The sequence below is a fragment of the Perna viridis genome, chromosome 11 (genome assembly GCF_037379345.1).
Source record: "Perna viridis isolate PV_CMFRI_1.1 ecotype Kerala chromosome 11, ASM3737934v1, whole genome shotgun sequence".
Classification (NCBI taxonomy): domain Eukaryota; kingdom Metazoa; phylum Mollusca; class Bivalvia; order Mytilida; family Mytilidae; genus Perna; species Perna viridis.
In genome coordinates, this window is record NC_142455.1 from 28,983,637 (window position 1) to 29,005,243 (window position 21,607).

A 21,607-nucleotide genomic window follows, 5' to 3' on the forward strand; every position below is an offset into this window, starting at 1 on the left:
CCATATAAACCATTTTGCCGCAATACTATTTAAATTTAATTTGTAACTTGTCATGATAAGACTAGCTAACAAATATGAAATCAATTGGATGAGGCATTACAAAGAAAAGTCTGGAAAACATAAAATTTTATAAAATTTTCCATGTCCAAGGGCCATAACTTCCGTAAAAATAATTCAACCGTAAGGTCATTCAAGCTTAACTTGTAACTTGTCATGATAAGACTATATCCCAAATGTGAAATCAATTGGATGAAGCATTACAAAAAAAAGTCCGAAAAAACATAAAATTTCATGAAATTTTCTATGTCCAAGGGCCATAACTTCTGTAAAAATCGTTCAACCAAAATGTCATTCGAACTTAACTTGTAACTTGTCATGATAAGACTATATACAATTTATGAAATCAATTGGATGAGGTGTTGCAAAAAAAGTCCGGAAAACATAAAATTTCATTAAATTTTCTAGGTCCGAGGGCCATAACCTCTGTAAAAATAGTTCAACCGTAATGTCATTCAAACTTAACTTGTAATTTGTCATGATAAGACTATATACCAAATATAAAATCAATTGGATGAGGCATTACAAAAAAAGTCCGGAAAACCAAGTGTGACTGACGGACTGACAGACTGACTGACAGACTGAAGGACAGACGGACGGACGGAGTGCAAACCTAAGTCCCCTTTGGCAAAAAATATAATTAATTTCCAATTCAAAACATTTATTTCAACCATTAAGACCAAATAAGGATATATGTGTAAATATATAGTTTAAGAGACTAGATTTTAACAAAGGAGATGATATTATTACCTTGCCGACAGAAAAAGTTAATACAAAATTATTTTCAAGGACAATAAAAACCCTTCACCATGTTATATAAAAGCTCTATGACTTTGGTAACAGTTTTAAAGACCAAATGAGAACCAGCAATGTTACACAAACACATTTCATAAGTTTCTAATCAGTTTTGTGCAAAACATACATGAAATTTTCCAAACTAATACACTGCATCTCTATATGTGTTGCTTGATATCAGACATGCATAAAGCTGTTTGATCTTCAGGAACTGTACTGATATTGTACAGATTTAGGGAACCAAACTTGTGTTAAATCAGTGTTTAGTTTTTGTTGTTTTTGTTTTGTTTTCCTGACTAAAGTTGTACGAGACCTATCAGTCTCTCTATGTTATTGTACCATATTAAGTCAATGCCAATCAAATGGTGGAAGATTTTGATCAATACTTTTGTACAGGGTCTTTCACTTATAGCACATCTACCTTTATTTAAGCCATTTCGTTTTGTAAAGGTAGGTGTTCCATACTTAGAAAAGTTTTTTAAATGCATAAAAAAATAAAATTCAATAAAACATAAGTGATTTTGACAGACACATGTTAATTAAGGGTTTAATTACACCATTCAAATCATACACAGACTAAGAAGCCAAAATACTGGCAGAGACATTTTTACACCAAGCTATAAATACTGAAGAATGTGTATATCCATCTATTCATTGTCGATGATAGTACCTATCAATGTTTTTTGTACTTTTAATGTCATTTCAAATTTTAAAGAAGAGATTTGAACAGCCTACAGAATCATCACAGCCTGTCAATTGAAGGAGAGATTCCTTTTTAACCAATTGTTCAGACAAATCCTAACCAAATACCCATACATTAGTTTTATGTTTACACCACTTTAAAAGCACTTGTTTTGACAAGCTTACTGACAATGCTTAGAAGGTTTTTCAATTCCTCTGTGTTAAGAAAACATTACTCCAGGGGGCTGTGTGTACTCAACAGCTTCTGTCTGTATGCATTGAAATCTTGAGTTCTAGTGAGAACATTGGCCTCATACAGGAAGATTAAGTAATGGAAATTAACTGCTTTTTTAAACTTGAATACAATTTTAATTACTTTTATTGTCTGATAAACTTTTTGCATTGGCATTCGGAATGAAGTTACTAGACTTATTTTTTTTTCAAATTTCAAATCTACTTTAATTATTCATTAGGGATACATTGGATAAACAGCACCAAGGAACTCAAAGTTCATTTCTTGTTCTCAGACAATTAGAAGTCAATGCATTCTACTCTTTACAATGAAGAAACCCAAAGATCAGTCTTTTAAAAACTAAATATGAGGAAAAAAAACATTTTGTAGTTAGTATTGACAAATAAGATTACTATTCCAAAGAATGTAGACCCACACATTTAACAAAAAACTAAGACAAATATAGTAATATTTGGGACAAAACCAGTAGTTAAAGAACACAATTAATCTGTTGTAACTAGTAATCTTCTAGCTGTCAGATTAACTTAAAGAAACTAGCACGACATTTTATAATTTACGGGAAATCTGACGTGAAAAAGATGGAAATAGAAACCCTGAAACTCATCATTTAAATATTGATAACAGTTATTTAACCCTCAAACCAACACTTAAAATGTTATTGATTAGTAAATAATGTATCAAAACTCAGCAAAATGATTGAGTTCATGTAAATCGAAGGAGTTATGGACATGAAGATCAATCACACAGAGTTCTCGCATTTTTTTTTGTCTCCAATGAATCAGCATTTTGATGATATCAGAAAGTCACATGTTTTAGGTTAAGAATAAATGTTATGAAATTTTGATGAAATAGCAGACTACACAGCTATTCAATTATACAAAATAAAGTGTGATAGAAATGAGCAGGAATAGAAAATTCTCTTTTTGTAAACAAAATGCTTTGCAAGTCACAGCTTGATATGACTGCATAAGGTGAACCCTGAGCAGTTGGTGCAAGTATGGACACATCATTCTAATTTGATACAGACCAGAATCAAAGTAGCCCCTTTCCAGCCTATTATGCCTAAATGGTTCAAGTCATAATATGCAAAATCAATCAAAGCCTTTCTTTTTTGTAAGGCACGGCACATTCAGGTACAATTGCAAAGAGATACATTCTTTTAGTCAACTTATAGTCTGGACATCAAGAAAATGCTTGTTTCCAACCCTTTTTTGACCCTAGTTCTTAAACCGTTTAAGTTACAACCCATAAAAAAAACAATCACAGCTTTCCTTTTGTGTAATGGCATATGGATTGTGGTACAATTTAAAAGAGATTCATTCACTTATACATGTAGTTAAGATATTGTCCAGACATCATGAAAATGCTTGTTTGTGGCCCCTTTTTGGCCCATAATTCCTAAATGGTTCAAGTGACAACCCCAAATATCAATTCTAGCCTTTCTTTTGTGATATAGCACCTTATGATACAATTTCAAAGATATCCATCCATTTCTTTAACTCCAGTTTTTATCTAAAATCAGGAAGCTATTTGTTTTTGGAACCTTTTGGGCCCCACATACATTAAATGTTCAAGACTTAACCCCGAAAAAATCAACCCGAGCCTGGAGTATAGAATAATGTAAAACTATCTCATAGATATCAATTTACTTCTACCATAATTACATATAGTTATATTCTGTGAAATGCTGGATTTTGGCCCCTTATTCATAAACAGTTAAGAACATTACCCCAACCTTAAATCAATATTAACCTTCCTTTTGTGGTATGGAACCTGTTGAAAAATATTATAATGATCAACCAATGAGTATTCAAGTTATTGCACAAAAACTAAAAAACTAAGTGTTCCAAGAAATACAGGACAAATCTAATATGTATGATAGTTAGGGAACATTATAAGGAAGCAAGGAAAAATGAACAGTCTAATTATTATATATAAAACTGAGAAACAGTCAAAGTAATTTAAAAAAAATAACACCTATCAATTGTTTCATTCGATCATTGCATGTAAGATCTTAAAACTCCATTCTACTTTCTGTTCCAATAATCCTTCTGATCAGCCAATCAGATTTCAACTTTCATGATTTTGAAAGCATTGTCCAAAGAGAAAAAACTGTGGATTTTGTTTAGGTAATTTTAATAGAAAGTAGAATGGAGTGTTGTTAGATCCTACATGCAGTGACTAAATAGAATAATATATAGATTAAATTTCATTTAGATTGAGAAAAAGTACTACCCACTTTGATTTCTGAACCTTATTGTCAAAGATGAACTTTAACTTAACCACTTCATGTTTATTCCTTTGAAAATGCCAACTACTGGCAAGCTGTCCTAGTATTTCCTGTTAAGCCATAATTCCCTATTACAAAACAACTATAATATCCTTGCACTCTCAATTCTAGCTAGCCATATTAATGTATAATTTCTAACAGTGAGCTTACACAACAGCCATTAATATCACTTGGATAAATTGAAGATTTAAGAGTTAAGTCACAATATAAGACACATTTCCCACTTTAACTTGTAGGAAACTAAAAACCCTAGACATTCCTAGCAGGTCACAGAACTAAAAGAGACACTAAACATTGATTTGTGGCTGTAAAGAACTTCCTGTATTCCCAAAAGGGAAGCAGTATTTCAATATATCAGTATGCAGTTTGCTCCTGAACAGACCTACAGAGCCATTTCTCTACCATGATGTACGATGCTGATAAACTCATACATCAATGCATGTTGTGTAATTAGTAATTATCTACAACTTTATCTTTTTCCATTGTTCTTAGTTATTAAACCATGATACTTTCTGTATCAGGCTACTGACTTGATAGTAAAAAAATAACTGCCATTTCCCATAGAAAAAGATATGTCAAATCAATAGTGACAAAACATCATATCTCGTTCTATCTGGATCACTGTGAATTTTTTCTGTCTCAAATTCAAATCTGTGGTTACCATATTCTGTGTTCATCGCCAAGACCCCAAAAAGTTTACATAATACAAAGAGTGCTAGTGCTCTTAACAATGGCATTGGTTCTCAAAGTAGTATTTAGATTGTGAGATGAAATGTTACCAATTTAGCAGATTAACTATGATAAAGTTACAAAACCTTAATCATTGGTAGCTTTCTCTTAAATTTAAAGGAAACATCAAAAACCGCTTTGCTCAAATAGGTCAATCTAACACAGATAATTGGAACATCAATTTTAGATAATGAAACTTTGTCTTGATTCCCAAATGGGAAAGTATTTCCGATAGTATGCTTGTAATTGGTTATGTAATGGATACAATTCTTTTTTCCCAGAGAGCCTTGCCATAAATAGGTGATATATTATATATGTCTCTATCTTTGCATGAATGACTCCCATCAGCTGCAGATCACGTTTGGTTGTACATCAATGCTCCTTACAGAACAAGTTGCAATAAAGAAATGTTGTTATGCATTTGTCTTTGATCTGGAGCAGTGCACAAAGGAAGGTAACAGTAAATACATATATTATTGGGTTCACTTATCATAACTGCTTCTTTTTATTTATGAGCTTTAATGCCATTTTAAATTTAATCATCTTCTGACTGGTGAATGAGAGTTCAGATTGTTTCGAATATAACCCAACAGAATTTGTTGTAAAAGTACACGGTGACTAACATCAGATGAACTGATACCTACTCCCCTCTTTTACGATAACATTAAAAAAACAACTTAAAGGGAGTAAAATCTTACCAAGAGAAAAATAAAACCTGCCAAATTTCTCAAAAGTGTTTTTAATTTCTCATTTGGACTGGCAGACAGCATTTAATATTTTCATGATAAAACATCTATATAAGATTTGTATGAATAACCACTAAGTTTATGACTCAAGATTTTCCAGTGCATCACAGTACATTTAATACATACATTGAAGCCCTATAGAAGCTGAGGACAAATTGATATTTCAGTTCTCTTTATGCCAAAAAAACCACAAAAAACAAAAGAAAAAACAAAATCAAACAAAAAATGAAGAGACATGGAACTTTAAAACTTATAAGCTTTAGAAATTAAAGTATTAAAAATATTGTATAAAAACTAATTCATTTTGAAACTTGTTGAAGGCCCTTCCTTAGGTACAACAAAACAACAAAAAGAATATTTACTGTAGAAAAGAGAATATTCACAATTTGTGACTAAACAAAATCCCAATAATTTGATTGGAGTTATCAACCAAGAACATTCTCAGACTTTAAGTATTTTTCTTTAATTTTAGTGGCACTGGGACATGGAGTTGGTACCCATTTACCAATGTTTAAATGTCACAAAGTGCCTAAAAAAGGAAAATGTAAGAAGAAATGAAAAATAGCCACAAAAGTCTTTTTCTCATGAAAGCTTGAATTTGTGCTAACTATAGCCTTGACTTTTAAGCAATGAAGTATGAAATACAGTCATTCATAATTAACTTTAATTTTTTTTTGCATACGATGGAATCAGAATTTGAGGAGTATCAGAATGTGTGGGAATCTACATACATTGTCAATTTGTCACAAGTCATTTACCAATTATCTATGTGGTTGATAAAATGCTCCTGAACATTGATTTACAATAGTGCTCCGATGTCAGGTTTCAATACACGGAAATAGTGAAAAATTTATTGGATTATGGTTACATAATAAAAAGGCAACCCAGCATATTGTCATTCTTTTTTTTCTTCATGCTTTTTAGAAGTCAAAGTCAGCATTTAGATTCTCAATGAATCTTTAATCTACAAGGCATAAGGCAAGTAAAAATAAAAGGTAGAATTCAACCCTCACAAAAATTATAGGGCAGATGGAATTTTATTTTTTACTTTTTCATTTCTTACCAGATATAGCCTAATTTTTTACTTTTTGAATACAGACATGTTCTAAATCCATAGCCACATCAGCTTCAAAAAAGAATCATTGTTTTAGTCACCAAGTAATGAAAGATTTGTGTGTTGTAGTATCTAGAAACTGATATACTTTTGCAAACATTTTTAAGGGATGATAATTAATTAATTAATTTTATTTGGCCTTACTACCATCTACATTTTTTTATGATTCTGGGTTGAAGGAATATAAAATGATGATCCTCCTGGCTATCCCTTTGCTGTTACCTATTTGTTTTGTTTCCAGTTGACTACATCAAGTCAAACAACCAAATCTTTTCAGACTAACACACAATACTTTAAGACCATATCATATAAGTCTTGTCACAATCTACAGAGGTCAATCTGATTAAAATCAACTCATATCATAACAGCTGATTTCAATCAGATTGTACAAAGATGTATGATATGGCAATTTACTGTTTAGGAATTATGTCCCTTGTTCACTTAAACAGATTGTTGTGCATCTATGACTACCAGATGAAACTTCTTCAGCTAGTAATATTGGTTCATAAAGAAACTCAGCTTCTGAGATGTTATTTGAAAAAGCCAAAAAAAACCAAAAAAAAACTGATAAAATGAAAAAAAGCAAATGAACACTGGCATGGACAATCATGTAATGTACATAGTAAGCATACAAAAGAAGGAAAGTGGTACATTCACTAATGCTAGTTTCAGGACTACTATTTTGCCAAAGTTTCAACTCAATAACTTTTTGAAATTTTCTACTTGCCTATTTTAAAGCTAAAATACCAGTACTAAATAATTACTATCTGATACTGAATATACAGTAAATGCAAAGTTGTTGTGTCATAATTTACATGCAATAAACAACAAAATCTTTTTTCAGGAGTTGCCATGGAAGAGTGAGGGCTTGATGGTAGTGTGAGGGCTCGATGGTACTGAGAGGGCTTTTTTTGTATATACATCAAAGAGTTCGATATTTGAAGACAAGGAAGTAAATTCTACGAAATCTATTTAACATTTTCAAATGTACTTCAAATTGTTTCCTGCTTAAAATTATAACTTTCAATACAACATGTTCATTCTAAATGCTTCATTGAAACAGGGAAGGCAGCAATAAACTTAATGTCAGGTCATTTAGAAAGACCCATAAACAATGCCATTATACTCACACCAGCATACATTTTTAATATATAACATGGGATAGAAATCCAATGTCACAGTTTTTTGTGCCCCCTGTTAATATGCCATTCTGCACAGGATATGTAAATCTAGACCAATCTTATTCTATTATAATACAATGTAACATAATTGTGACAAATATTCTATTCTATTGCCAATAATTACTGAAGTAATGCATTCTAAACAATTATTTCTCTGAGAAATGTGGAAAAGTTGCTTAATATTTTTGAAATTAATCCTGTGTATTTTTTTTATTGGTAAAATTAAGATAAACAGTTCACGACAGAATTGAAAGTGAGAATCCATCTTGTTGACAGTTCCAAACGGCTCAAGCCAAAAATACTCTTTCACTTATGCCATACCAGCATGAAAATGGTTTCGACATTGGCAAAGTAATTCATTCTATGACATGAAATATTAAGTAGCAGTCTGATTTCATGACTTGTTGCATTAGATAAGGTTTTATTGGAGTCTATTCCTGATAAGTTTGTTTCAAATGTGTTCATATGGTGCAAATAAAAAATGAAAGTCAAATATCAAAAGTTGAGGGCCATAATGGAAGCTTAAATTGAAGATGGTGTAATGTAATGTCATTTTGCAGCCGCTCAACTGATCTTCAAAACCAAGACAGTAACAATTTTGTTTAATTACTTTAAATTGATCATTACAAATGTGACAATTCTGGGGTAAGGATATCGAGCATATTTTACTGAACAGTCAAGTAATATTGAAACCAGTCTCAACTAAGCACTGGGAACCTGTCTGAACATGACATCTGTTGTCCTCAGGCTTCATATGAATTCTAACGCATTAATGAACCTGAATGTGTGATATTCTAAAGTCTTTAAAACAAACATGTACATGTATTAATCTAGATGGTTATATATGTACATGTACAAATCTAGAAGACAGTAAGGTTCCATTATGTACAATATACATTACACAGCCAAGTGGAGATAAGCTTTGGTACTATTTCGTTCCTCATAACTCGAATTCCAGAAATTATTGATTGTTTTGATTAATCATTTAATGACATTTTAAGAGCAACTCGGTGGGTGTTTCTAGAAAAGCAGAGGATGCTTACCCTACCGGTTCACCTGGGCCATGCTCCCAGTTTTTAGTGGAGTCCGAGTTGCTCATTTGCTTTTGTTACTTTGTATGTATGATTTTAGTTACTTTGTGTTCTTTGTTGTGTATGTCTGTTTTCCATGTCTGGTCTTTGTCCCTGGATTACATTCTTTTGATTACCGCTATAACCTTGGTTCCCTTGATTACTCTTTGTATATGAAAGGCACATAATGATAGCACATGTAAATTCAGAAATCAAAAGATTTGGACTGTGTAGGAAAGTGAACTTGATATGTGTTTGATAGTACCACAAAATATTGAATCCATAAGTTGGTTATCTTGTTCTTTATATCCTATATTATAAAAAAATGGCAAAGTCCCACAAAACAGAAAGTTGATATCAAAAAACAATAAAAATTGCTTCCAAAACATTTGCCAAGTATGTAAAGCCACATATACCAAAGTAGAAATCAATCCTTCAATTAATAGCAGAGATAATAAAAGTAAATAGTTGGGACGTACAGAATGACAGATGGATGAATGGAGACATCTACTCATACTGCAAATTTAGCAAACAATTGGCAGGAATGAAAATTAACAATTAAAAAGAATGAAAAGACCCATGATAGGAAAGTGGAAATAATGGAATCAAGATGACCTGTAGTATACAAAAAATGCTAAAAACAAAGGATCAATTCAACAAACTCATGGAAGACATAGTCTGAAAAGCTGACAATTATTTTTGTAACTGTCCTTAATTCCTGCTATAAATGTCACTTCTTACAATTGAACAAGACAGATTTCAAGGATTACTCCATTAGGGAAAACTCATTTTCAGCTAACTTGTTGAATTATCCAAACTTAGTGTTTAATAGTTCAAACTATTAACAACAAAGTGCAATATCATTTTTCAATGTCTTGTAACAGGTTTTTTTTTCAGTGCACTTAGGTTTTTGGTTGAAAAAGTGAAAGTTTCAATCCTCAAGACCACCTCAATATTTTTCAAAAGAATTTGATTACAAAATTGAAATCTAAATTAATCAATGGAAGTCAGTTAATTCTAAAGTATGTTAAAATGGTGAACAGGCCTGGGTTTTTTCCTTAAAAAAAAAAAAAAAACCCTCAAATTGAGATTTTCCTCAAGTCATTGAGTCCTTTTCTCAAGTCTTCAATTTCAAGTGATTTGATTGGTGGAATTTGAGTTGATGGATTTGAGGAAAATCTCAATAGGATATTCTTTATGAAACTGGACCCAGGTCATCAAACACCTTATAAAGAACATGAAAATGTAAACAGCTAACTTGAATCAAATTAAGCAAAGAAAAATTACCAAAAAAAAAAACAAAAGTAATGACTGAAGTAGCATGTAATGTACAAACACAAACACAATTTATAGTCTTTTCCAATAATAGTACATATTTTCAATTGGTAGACCTTGAATATGGGATGAAAACTCAACAGTCATAATATCAAAAATCAGTGTCAAAAATCCTTCAAATGACATGTCTGAATGTATATTACTTTGGAATATTATTAAGCGGAACCTATTTTAATGCCAGACTTTCTGATTTAAAATGATATGCTTAAAATAAGAATCAGTCACTATGTTCATCCAATTCATAATATGATCAGACAAATTCAATCTTCAAATGTACAGACATGAAGGCATTAAAATTTTGTGTGTAAAAATAGAACAAAAAACAGATAATAATGGGATAAAATTAAAAACAAACCAAAAAAGTCTGTTGAGTCATAGCAACTGATTCATTTTTACTTAAAAACAGAATGCAACATCCTTGAAATCAGTTTTGTCATGGAATTCCATTGAAGGATTCTTTTTTCCTGTACAAAATCTATGCATAAAATTTTATGCATGTTAACTTAATTTCCGGTTTTCAAATACCTCTGAGTATTTTTAAAGTTTATTTTTGAATGCCAATGAGGACATTGCATGTCTCTATTAATTTCGGGAGGTAATTAGCAATTTAACGAATCATCTGAGAGCGTTTCATCAAAGAAACTTTCACATTAACTAAATATGACTTGATAGTAAAGGAAATCCCATGAGTGTCCAAAGACAAACTTATATCCTTCATTTAATAATAATTCTCATGCAAGAATTACCACATAAAATCATAACACAATGATGAAAGTCCCTTTAAAATAGAAATGAACACTTTAGGGTAATATGGGTATCAAATATTAAAATCAACACTTTATGGTACCTACTGTGGGAGTCATGAACAGATTTTTTGTACAATAAAAATATGTATACTAGCATGTCTAGTTTCATCATTCATAAATAAAAAAGCAGATAACAAACTGTTTTTAGTGACATTAAAAAAAAAGACTTCTATGAACAAAATTCTGCTAAACATTCAATATTAATGCAAAAGTTAAGGAGAAAAGGACAACATTCTACCTTACTCATTAAGTATGTATTACTAGTCATAGCAATAAACACAAAAGTTGCATATGGGTAATGCAAAAGTAAAAACTCAGAGAGTCTGTGTACTTCAAAAAATCATCTCATTTTATCCATTAATCAAAAGCTTCCCTGAGCACACCTGACCCCAGGCATTGAATTTTTATTGTGAATAGACATTTGACCATTATTAGCCCCTTGTTCGTAAACAAATCCAGAAACAACCACCAAAACAAGTCCTAACTTTACTTTAGGGTATGGTGCTATGTTGTAAAACTTGTATAAAGAGATCAATTCTCTTTTACTGCAAGTTATCATCCAGAAATCAGAAAAATTCTTTCAGGCAGGCAAACTTACAAAATTCTCATTGGCAAGGTAAAATCTCCTGTTTTTGTTGTTGTCTATTATTCTTCCATTGAGAAATGCAAACTTCTGTAACACAAAATAATTTCAGGCAAATGTCAAACCATACCATATTCATGTTTAATATTACACATGATTTCAGGAGCTAGTGTACGAAGATCAAATAACATGGCTTTAGTCCTAGTTGAGCATCTTACTTAAACAAAGATATTGCCATAAAGTCAGTATGTGTTCAAAATATCTTCATTACAGAAATGCCATTGTCATCATTATAAAGACAACAACAACAAATAGAAGTAAAAAACCTACAACACTGCATGAAAAACTGACTTCAAATGGTACAGAGTGGAAAACCCACAACACAGCATGGACAACTGACTTCAAATGGTACAGAGAAGAAAATCCACAACACTGCATGGACAACTGACTTCAAATGGTACAGAGAAGAAAATCCACAACACTGCATGGACAACTGACTTCAAATGGTACAGAGTAGAAAATCCACAACACAGCATGGACAACTGACTTCAAATGGTACAGAGCAGAAAATCCACAACACAGCATGGACAACTGACTTCAAATGGTACACACTCACATGAAAAGAAACATTTTTAAATAGAATGTTAAAGTAAAACTGAAACAACATGTTCCTCTGGATACCTGTTGTTTTGAGGTCTTAAATGACAACTAAAGTTTCAAAATTTCCCGATCTAAGTTCCTGATACTGCCCTTTGATATACAAACTTCCATTTTCAACTATTCCTCTTGTCTACTGCCTAGATTTAATCAGTTCAGTATTTTTATTATTACCCTTCATTCAAGGAGTATCACATGAATGAACAAATGTTAAGAAATGAAGACACTTACTTCATAAAAAACACCAGCAATTAACAAATGCAGGTAGAAAACTATACAAAAGACATCTGATTACTAATGAGAACATAAAACAATTCAAAATTGTGATTCATTTCATACAAAGGTCAAAAGTACTCTTGATTAGAAAGGCACACTAATGTATCAACCTGATTTAAACACCTTCATAAATGCTTAAAGAAGTAATAATGTCTTAAGCTAATTCTGAAAATGGGAGATTTGCATGTTATTTCTAATATTTCTAATGACATTTGAAACTAGTAATAACCATAACTGGATGTACATAAATAATACATGTCAGGGTAGAGGTAATCATGTTCTATCAATATGTAATATTCTATGGTATGATAAGGGAGGGAAAAGGAAGCATTTGGGAAGATAATTATTGTTACTTTTTTATGAAAAACATTCTTTATGCTTAACATTTCATTCACAGTGATGAGGATTAACATTTTGACAATGGGCCATTTTTTTTATGATTTTCAGAATTTCAGTGGGCAATATCAGTGTGGCAGATTCAGTGGAAAAACTTTGGAGTTGTTAGAAATAATCTTTAACTACCTGTATGTGTAAAATATGGGCAAAAGAAAACTAACGTTAACCCTTTCAAAAATCTCTGGACCCTTTCAAATTTTTTAACATATTAAATTTCTGACTGTAAAGGAACTTTTTCTGTTTTTATGTGATAAATTATGCATCACCCCATCTAATCCATATCACTGACTTAATGCAAGCCATGGATCATTTTATATATTAAGAATGTGTTTTTCTTGAGTTATATATTGACATAACTAACACAAAGGATAGATTGACAAAATAGATACATGTAAACACGTTTATGATAAAATATTGGAACCAGATCCAATTACGCCACTTCAAAATGTGTTAAAACTGGAAAATAAGTTTATGTTTAATTTTCGACAAATAAACGAGAAGTTTGCATGTTAGGACTGATATAAGTCTTGCTTAATGAGTTAAATAATGATTGATCCTAACGAGGGTTTAACATGCCAAACACCCACAGATCTTAATCCTGTTTTGTAATAAAACTCAGGATTCTGAAAAGTTCATTCATCAAGCTTGCGACACTCTGGCACTTGTGGTAAAATTAATTAGAGTGTGGAGCACTTTATTGGTCTGTTTGATGTATGGGTTAATGACTTACAGCAAAAAGAGGTCCAATATCAACATCAAATCCAAGGTCAGCAAAACCTGTGGCGATGACCTTGCCTCCTCTGTCATGACCATCTTGTCCTACCTTAGCAACCAGAATTCGTGGCCTTCTCCCCTCATGCTCAGCAAATTTCTGAAATGAAAAATAATTTGATCATAAAGTCAATAAATTGACATAAAAATCTAAGAGGCCCAGCAAGCATGCATGGATGCCATAAAATTTACAGTATTCAAATTTAAACACATTCTAGGAAACCTCAAGGATCCCTTACAATATTAATAAGTAATAATTTTCTTTAACTTGAGTAGACTCTCAAGTTTTATGAGTATGACTTATTACGTAGCAGTCTTTGTATTAACAAAGGAATCATGCAAATTCTGAAATGTGTGATACACCTCAAAACAAGAGGCTCCAAGGATCCTGAATTGCTCACCTGGTAATTTTTCACCATTCAATAGCAATAACTCTTACAAGGAGTCGTCTGACAACTTTTATCCCTGGAGATTTTTTTAGGCCTTACAATAGGTATCATTTCAGCGATTGAAAGAATTTGGCTAAACCTAAAGGTTTTGGAGATAAAATATACGAAAAACTTCTATCTGACCCCTTATATTCTATTTTTTAGTAACAGCAGCCATGTTTTTTGACAAATCAAAAATCGCCACCTCAGTTCTATGCAAGATACTCTAAGGAACATTCATACCAAGTTTGATTCAAATTGGTCAAGTAGTGTCAGAGGAGAATATTTTGAAAGAAATTACATTAAAAAAAGCAAAAAACATTGAAAAAGGGCAATAATTCCAACATGGCTAAATGGGTCAAAATAAAAATGTGTCCACTCATAGATATCATCATGCAGAACACTTTCACCCATGTCAAAATTTAGCTAAACCTATATGCAAAAAACTACTGTATGACCCCTATGTTCTATTTTTAGTAATGGTGGCCATGTTTTTCGACAGATCAAAAATCCCCACATCAGTTCTATGCAGGATACCCCAAGAAACATTCATACCAAGTTTGGCTCCAACTGGTCAAGTAGTGTCAGAGAAGAACATTTTTGAAAAATTGTTTACGATGACGGACGCCAAGTGATGGCAATAGCTCATATGAGCTAAAAAGATTACTTATTTTTATTTTTGATATTAACTTGTTTTATGGGTCTATATGATGAAATGATTATTCATTCCAATCTGTCTGCTCTTAGGAGATAATTCATATTAAAAATCATACAGTTTCTATTGTATTTTATTGTCATTTACAGAGTGTCTCCCTTATTTTTGAATTCTACAGTGCATTCTTTGTAATTTTTATCTCATAAGAACACAGATTAAATGAAAAATCACTTCTCTTTACCATAACATTTTATACAAAATATCAAAAATATAAATATGTAGGCTTTTCAACTATGAATCATTTTGCATGATTCTTAGCTGGAGTACTACTCAAAGATAAAGAGCTGAGTTAGTAAGCTCATAAACACCACAATCACATTGAAAGAAGGGTCTGTCTATGGTTGGGCATTTTTATTCATTGATGATGCAAATAAAAACAGCAAGGCCACCTTTGCCTGTATGATGTGCATGTCAGGAAAAAACATTGAACTTTCTGCACTTCTTTGTGTGCTGTATAATACTTAAATAGGATAAAAGCCAAGATGTTAAATATTAAGATGAAATAAGGAAAAGTGTACAGACACTCAAAAAATGAGTATTTATTTAAAAATTTGTCAATCCTTTAACTTACATGTTTTGCTTCTACATGTAATACAATTAACACAGTATTTTTTCCTTGTTTAAGAAAAAAACATATTTTCACTTTGGACAAAAAGCCTTAAGAAGTACCAGTAAAAATTTAACTTTGACACAAAATAAAAAATTACATATCTCACCTATATAATTTAAAACCACAAATATTAATTTAAACTGCAGCCATTCCATTGGAGTAGACAACTTCAGCTACATGTATTAAAGAGAAAGTTTTTTCACACAATGGAAATCAATAAGCGAAACATATAGAAACGTAAACTTCCCTAGGATTATATTTCACTTGGCATGGATTACAGGTAACAGGAATTCTAAAATCTTAAATCATATATATAAATCATGAACCCAATATCCAAGGGTGTTTCTAGAAAAGCAGAGGACCCTAATCAGCTTCTAGAATTCCCATTTCTCATCACTCGTAGAAAGTAGATTTTGACCCAGGGAAAGTTTAATTTCACTGGTTTTAGCATTCATTTGTACAGTGGGAAAGGGATTTTTGTTCTAAAAATTCTACAGAGAAAGTGAAATTGTCAAAAATATTAGAACACTTGGCCCTTACACTACAGGTACACTTGGTCTATTCTCCCAGTTTTTAGTGGAGGCTCTGTTTCCCATTTTTACTTTTGTTTCTTTATACATGTTATTTTGGTTATTTCATTTACTTTGTTGTGTGTGTGTTTTCCCTGTCTAGTCTTTATCCCTGGACTGCATTCTTTTGTATTCCGCTAGAATATTGGTTAGCTTGATTACTCCTCCAACTTACATCAACACATACCCTTTGGTGAGCTAAAAGGGGAAGTAACCCAGAGACTACAATCTACATGTCTATACTAAATCTTATTTTATCAGCATAGCTGTCTGTTCAAAATGATTTTCACCTGAGTCTATTGTCTGAGCAGTAATTTTTGCCGAAAAAATTTGCTGATTCAGAATCTGAAGGGAAATCAAGACCATATAGGTCTTCACTGCATTGTCTACCTCATTACACAATATCCTCCTTGTCATTGTACTGCTGTATGCACATGTCCTTGTAATATTCTAAACTTGGTCTTTTTCATATTATTAATATGTTATTTTTGATGATAAAGTATTCTTATAGATATTGTTATAACAACGAAATGAAGCTGTCTTACTGTGAAAGCATACAACAACATCAATATCCTTTTATATCTGAATCAGCATGATTCAAAATAGCAATGTATAGACAGCTTATAAGTTGTTTCCTTATCTTGTTTTTCAGTATACAAAAAATGTTTAAATATTCTTTAAACAAGAGCAGTGCTCCAAGTCACCTGCATTGCAACTTAAGTGATACTTCATGGAATATCAGTAATAAAAAGACAAGTTTATTGACCCAATTTCAAAACCCAAAACTTCTATTTCATTAAGTACATGAGTACTGACCTACTGCCCCCAAAATCAATTAGTATTTTCCTTAACTCATATGTTTTCAACTGTGTAAGTTTACTGACAGTCTATGAAGGTTACAAAAGTAATATCTAAGAGACCAATTTTCTACTCAAATTTCGACCTCATTAAGTTTATTTAACCTTGACATTTCACCTACTGACCCCAAAATCAGTAAGTGTCTTCCTTAGCTCATAAGCCTTCAACTGTGCAAGTTTGATGAAAGTATATGAAGGCTTTCAAAAGTTATCACCTGGGAACCAATTCCAACAGAAAAACGGAAGGAAAGTCAAATTCTTTACTCCCCTGCTTTCGCTAAAGACATGGGGAAAATATAAGGTGTTAAGGCATATTTGAATTTAAAAACATAAAACTTGCAATTTCCATTATATTGTTTCATATTACTTACTTACATTTTACTTTTCTAAATCATTTAATCATAATATTTCTTTTTCACATCATGGAATATATATGATTTGGAATATACATGACCACAGCCAAAAAGTAATGCATTTAAAAACTAAATATAAAATATGAGGACTGCAGCATTTACTACAGTGCCAAAGTTCTTCAGACTTTTCTGTCACCAAATGATTAAATTTTCTTCAGTTGAAAATCTATTTACAGCAACAATCAAAATACCAATATTCTGAAAGTAGAAATGTCTTGTAAATCTGATTTCAAAAGTTCTCTCCTTTTAAAGGCTGAAAAGATCAAAATTCAATTTGAAAAACAAATACCTATTTCCTTTAGAAAGTCAAATTACTTTTTCATTCAGGATAAAAAATAAATTAGAATGTACTTGATTGAGCAAAGCATTAAAAGCAATAGAATCAGACATGTGGGAGAAAAATGAGAAAATTTGGTTGATTTTTCTACCATTTCACACATAATAGCTCTCATGCTGGTCACGATTATCAGATAATAACACGACTTGAACTAAATGAAACATGATACTGCTATTTTATGCAATTTTCATAAATTGAAAGCAAACAGTAACGGCAATAAATTAATATCGAAGTCAGGTATTGTCAATATACATCTCAAGCTATTCTTTACACCCAAATGAGGTAAAAAAAAATCTAATATTTACTTGATGTTTTAATGAATTTATGATTGCTCCAATTTCCAGACATAAAAAATGGTGAAAGTACTTTAATTTAGTACTTGTAATGCACTATTAATCTGTTTGAACACCTGCTTTGTGAAATAATAGCCTTGAGAATAAGTCTGGGACTATTTACCAAACAATGAACTAATTATAAATCATAATATGAAGTAGTACATTAGGATCTGTTCAATTAAAATTTATATAATCACTTTACTTTTTTATATGACAGAAAAAATATAAAGTGTATACAAACAAATAGTTTCATGAAAACATATGTTGCAGTCTTGGTCCAACAGTTGATGCAGAACTGTAACAGCTGCAAACATGTTATTGTGTGAACATGGAATTTATACAGAGGACAATCACTACAATGACTCCAATGCCAACCACAACATGATACCATAATATGACCACAAAATGCCACCATAACTTAATTATGCAGTTGAGGTTCAATGACAAAAGGCCTAACCATCTCAATTTTTTCTAGTCTGAATTAAGGAGGTAAGCCTAGGGTAAGGGACACAACCTTTACAAATCATCGGAACCTTTGTATTCAGCATTTTACATCAATGTCAGTGTAAACATATTGTACTTTCTAAAGTTCAAATGTGACTGCAATAAAAGGGGAAAAAAATAATAATAAAAAAAAAAAAATGTCCACAACAAATTACTGAAATAACAACATCTCAAATGAGGCCATTAATTCCAAACAACAGAGTGCACATGGTGAGAACATTTTTCTTAGCATGTAAAGGACTTGTTATACGCACATTTTACATTGTGTGAAAACATTTCCATTTGTGTAAACCTTAGCTCATGATACACGTCAAGAACATAACAAGGAATGATTCTAACAGGCTATCAATCATTGCTTTTGTAACTTTTTACGGCAAGTGGTTTAGTTAGTTTGTTGTGAAGACTGGAACTTCATTTTAACTGCAATATTGTCATTTTTCCATTGCTGTTTGCAGCCTGATATTTTCTTTCACAAAGTTATTAGTATGATGCTTGACAATATCGGCACTTAACAATGACAACAATACAGAGGCAGACTATGACTTTAACCATAAATAGAATAATGTCAGTTTTGAACATAGGAACAGAACATTACATCTCACCCTATCAAGCTCACTGTAAAATTTTCTGTCACGACTTCAAAACAGTCTTTTTTCTGTATTAAGTTAAGAACGAATTTTCTTTACTCTGAATCAAGTTACGACAGATAATTCATTATCTATAATTGTAGTTAAAACCTTTGTAAAAGGGATGGTTCATTTTTTTAACTTTCTATTTTTGATAAATTGAATAGCTGGAAAATTTTAGCACTACAGAAGAGCAGAATGTAAGATTATGTAATACAACTATGTGCATGATGTGAAAAACACAGATGCTTCAGCTGTAGGTATTTTCAATTTTTTTTAAAGAAGGAAGTTGGCTTTTTAAGTATGTGAAGTTTAAATAAAAAAGCTGCAAGTCAAAATTCTTTATCCAGTACATACTGGAAACATATCATGATTTGGGATTCCTTAAGAGACATCAAAATGACTTTAACATCTGTGGACCTGAAGGTAGAAGTTTTTTCTACTTAAGTCATATTAATGATTTCAAATTTGTGGATTTTACTAGACTAGGTCCACTAAGTTAGCACTGGAAAGCTTACATTTTGTTGAGAACTTGAACTTGCAGTCTGAATAAACCTTGAAAACTACAGAAATCATACCTGATTAACACAATAATTCTTCAATTGTTTGTGCATTTATTGACCTACATTACAGTTAGGAAATGAGTATTTGGTTGGTTGCCTCAAAAAAAATTTAATAGACCTGAGCTATGTTTCAGTTAACATGATATTTTGGGATGACAAACTGAACCATATATTGCAATATGTCCTCAGCATCATGAAGTATTTACTAAATATGTATTTTTGGGTCTCACAAGCCTTGTTTAATTCAAACTGAAATAGTCCAAATAAAAAATACATGTAATAAACTGTTATCACAGAGATATGTCTCACTTGTCACACATGGACGCTGTTATTCAAAACTTAATTGATGGTGACAGTGTTGCAAATTTTATATACTATTAAGTACTATTGCTCATGTGGTTTTTGTGGGTGAACCAGATCATGAAATTTGATTCCCAATGAAAAAAAGATTTCCAGTGATGTGTGTACTGAAAACTTCAAAATCACAAATACAAGAATCCACAAACTTGTGTTTCTTCCCTAATCCACAAATTTTTATAAGTACTTTCTCAGTATAATATGGACAATATATAATATCAAATCAACCGTTTAACAAAGTAGACAGATTCCTCTGAATTAGTTTATTATTTGCATATATTTAACTGCGACTTACTGATATTCTCAAAGTCAATGGATACAGAATTGTGGTATAGTTATACTAATGCAACTGCAAAACAAATATGATGGACCTAGCATAAATGGTCCATTTGAATATGATCTAATCAGAAATTTCATAATATGGATGCCAGAAATACAATGCCTTAGTCTCACCTTTCACAACATCCAGAAGAGACAAAAAGTGTTACAACTAACCTCGACTCTTTTGATTACTTTAGAGATATCATCAACTTCTCCATATTCTGTTTTGTAAGCACCACTAACCATCCTATCACTTGCTACATGTCGACCATACACCTTAAAGAAAATAACAAAAATACAACTTTATTCACATACAAAAATATTAGACAACAGCCACTAACATTATTAACTTTTCATCACAATGGTAGCTAATAGGTAAACATAATGTATCTAATGGTGGAAAAAGGGCATAAATCTTTTCACTAACATTATGTCAATATTTCATGTAGCTTTTACAAATAAGAAAGAAATGTAAATATTTCAGCTGACTTGTTGAATGGAACCAGATCTTTGTTGCATTCTAATCAATAGAGGTCTATTAAATACAACTGTGTGGAAACAGCAAAAATTGCTTTATTCAAATTACTTAAATAGAAGGGCCTGCATTTCAGAGAATTTATTGCCATGTTTTCATCTCCCAGTTGGTCTGCTGCTAGTGAATTTTCTTTACTTCACAACAGACAAGTGGTAATTGTTAATTGTAATTGTAATCACCTGTAATTAATTACATTTTTGCATGTAATAAGATTTAATCAGTAATTATTAGAAATACAATTACTTGTAATTTAATCTTATTAATGACAAGACCAAAATGGACAGTAATCATGATTACTTTGTGATTACTTTTATTTGATTATATCCTGAATACTTTTCAGGTGGAATGAGATTTTTCGGCATTGAGTATTTCCCTGCTTATTCTATCAACCAACGGGGTGCCATATGGACCTTTTTCCTTTTTTTGAATATGATTTTGTAAAATTGAGTGAGTTCTTGTCCAAACACATATGTAAATTTTATTCATATTTGTCATATTGTCACCAGATCATGCCAAAGACACCTTTAGGTTTTTTTAATTCCAGCTTGAATTGAAGGTCCAGTTGTGAAGTTCACAGTATGCATAACTATAATGATGAATATGTCAAAGAGACAACAACCCCACCAGAATGAAAAATGTCAGCTCAAGGCCACCCATGGGTCTTCAATGAACGATAAGGAAACCCTCACACCCAAGG

The 21,607-nt window shown here is 31.5% G+C and overlaps 1 protein-coding gene across 1 annotated transcript in view; it reads right to left on the reverse strand.

Annotated features, from left to right (window-relative positions):
* LOC148603621 (methylmalonyl-CoA mutase, mitochondrial-like) overlaps positions 1–21,607 on the reverse strand; it is a 65,537-nt gene that overhangs the window by 18,512 nt on the left and 25,418 nt on the right. The window contains exons 15-16 of the mRNA XM_088553978.1: positions 20,550–20,651; positions 13,700–13,840 (exon numbers count right to left, since the gene is read on the reverse strand). Of these exons, the coding sequence (XP_088410104.1) occupies positions 13,700–13,840; positions 20,550–20,651 (243 nt within the window). The remainder of the gene's footprint in view (positions 1–13,699; positions 13,841–20,549; positions 20,652–21,607) is intronic.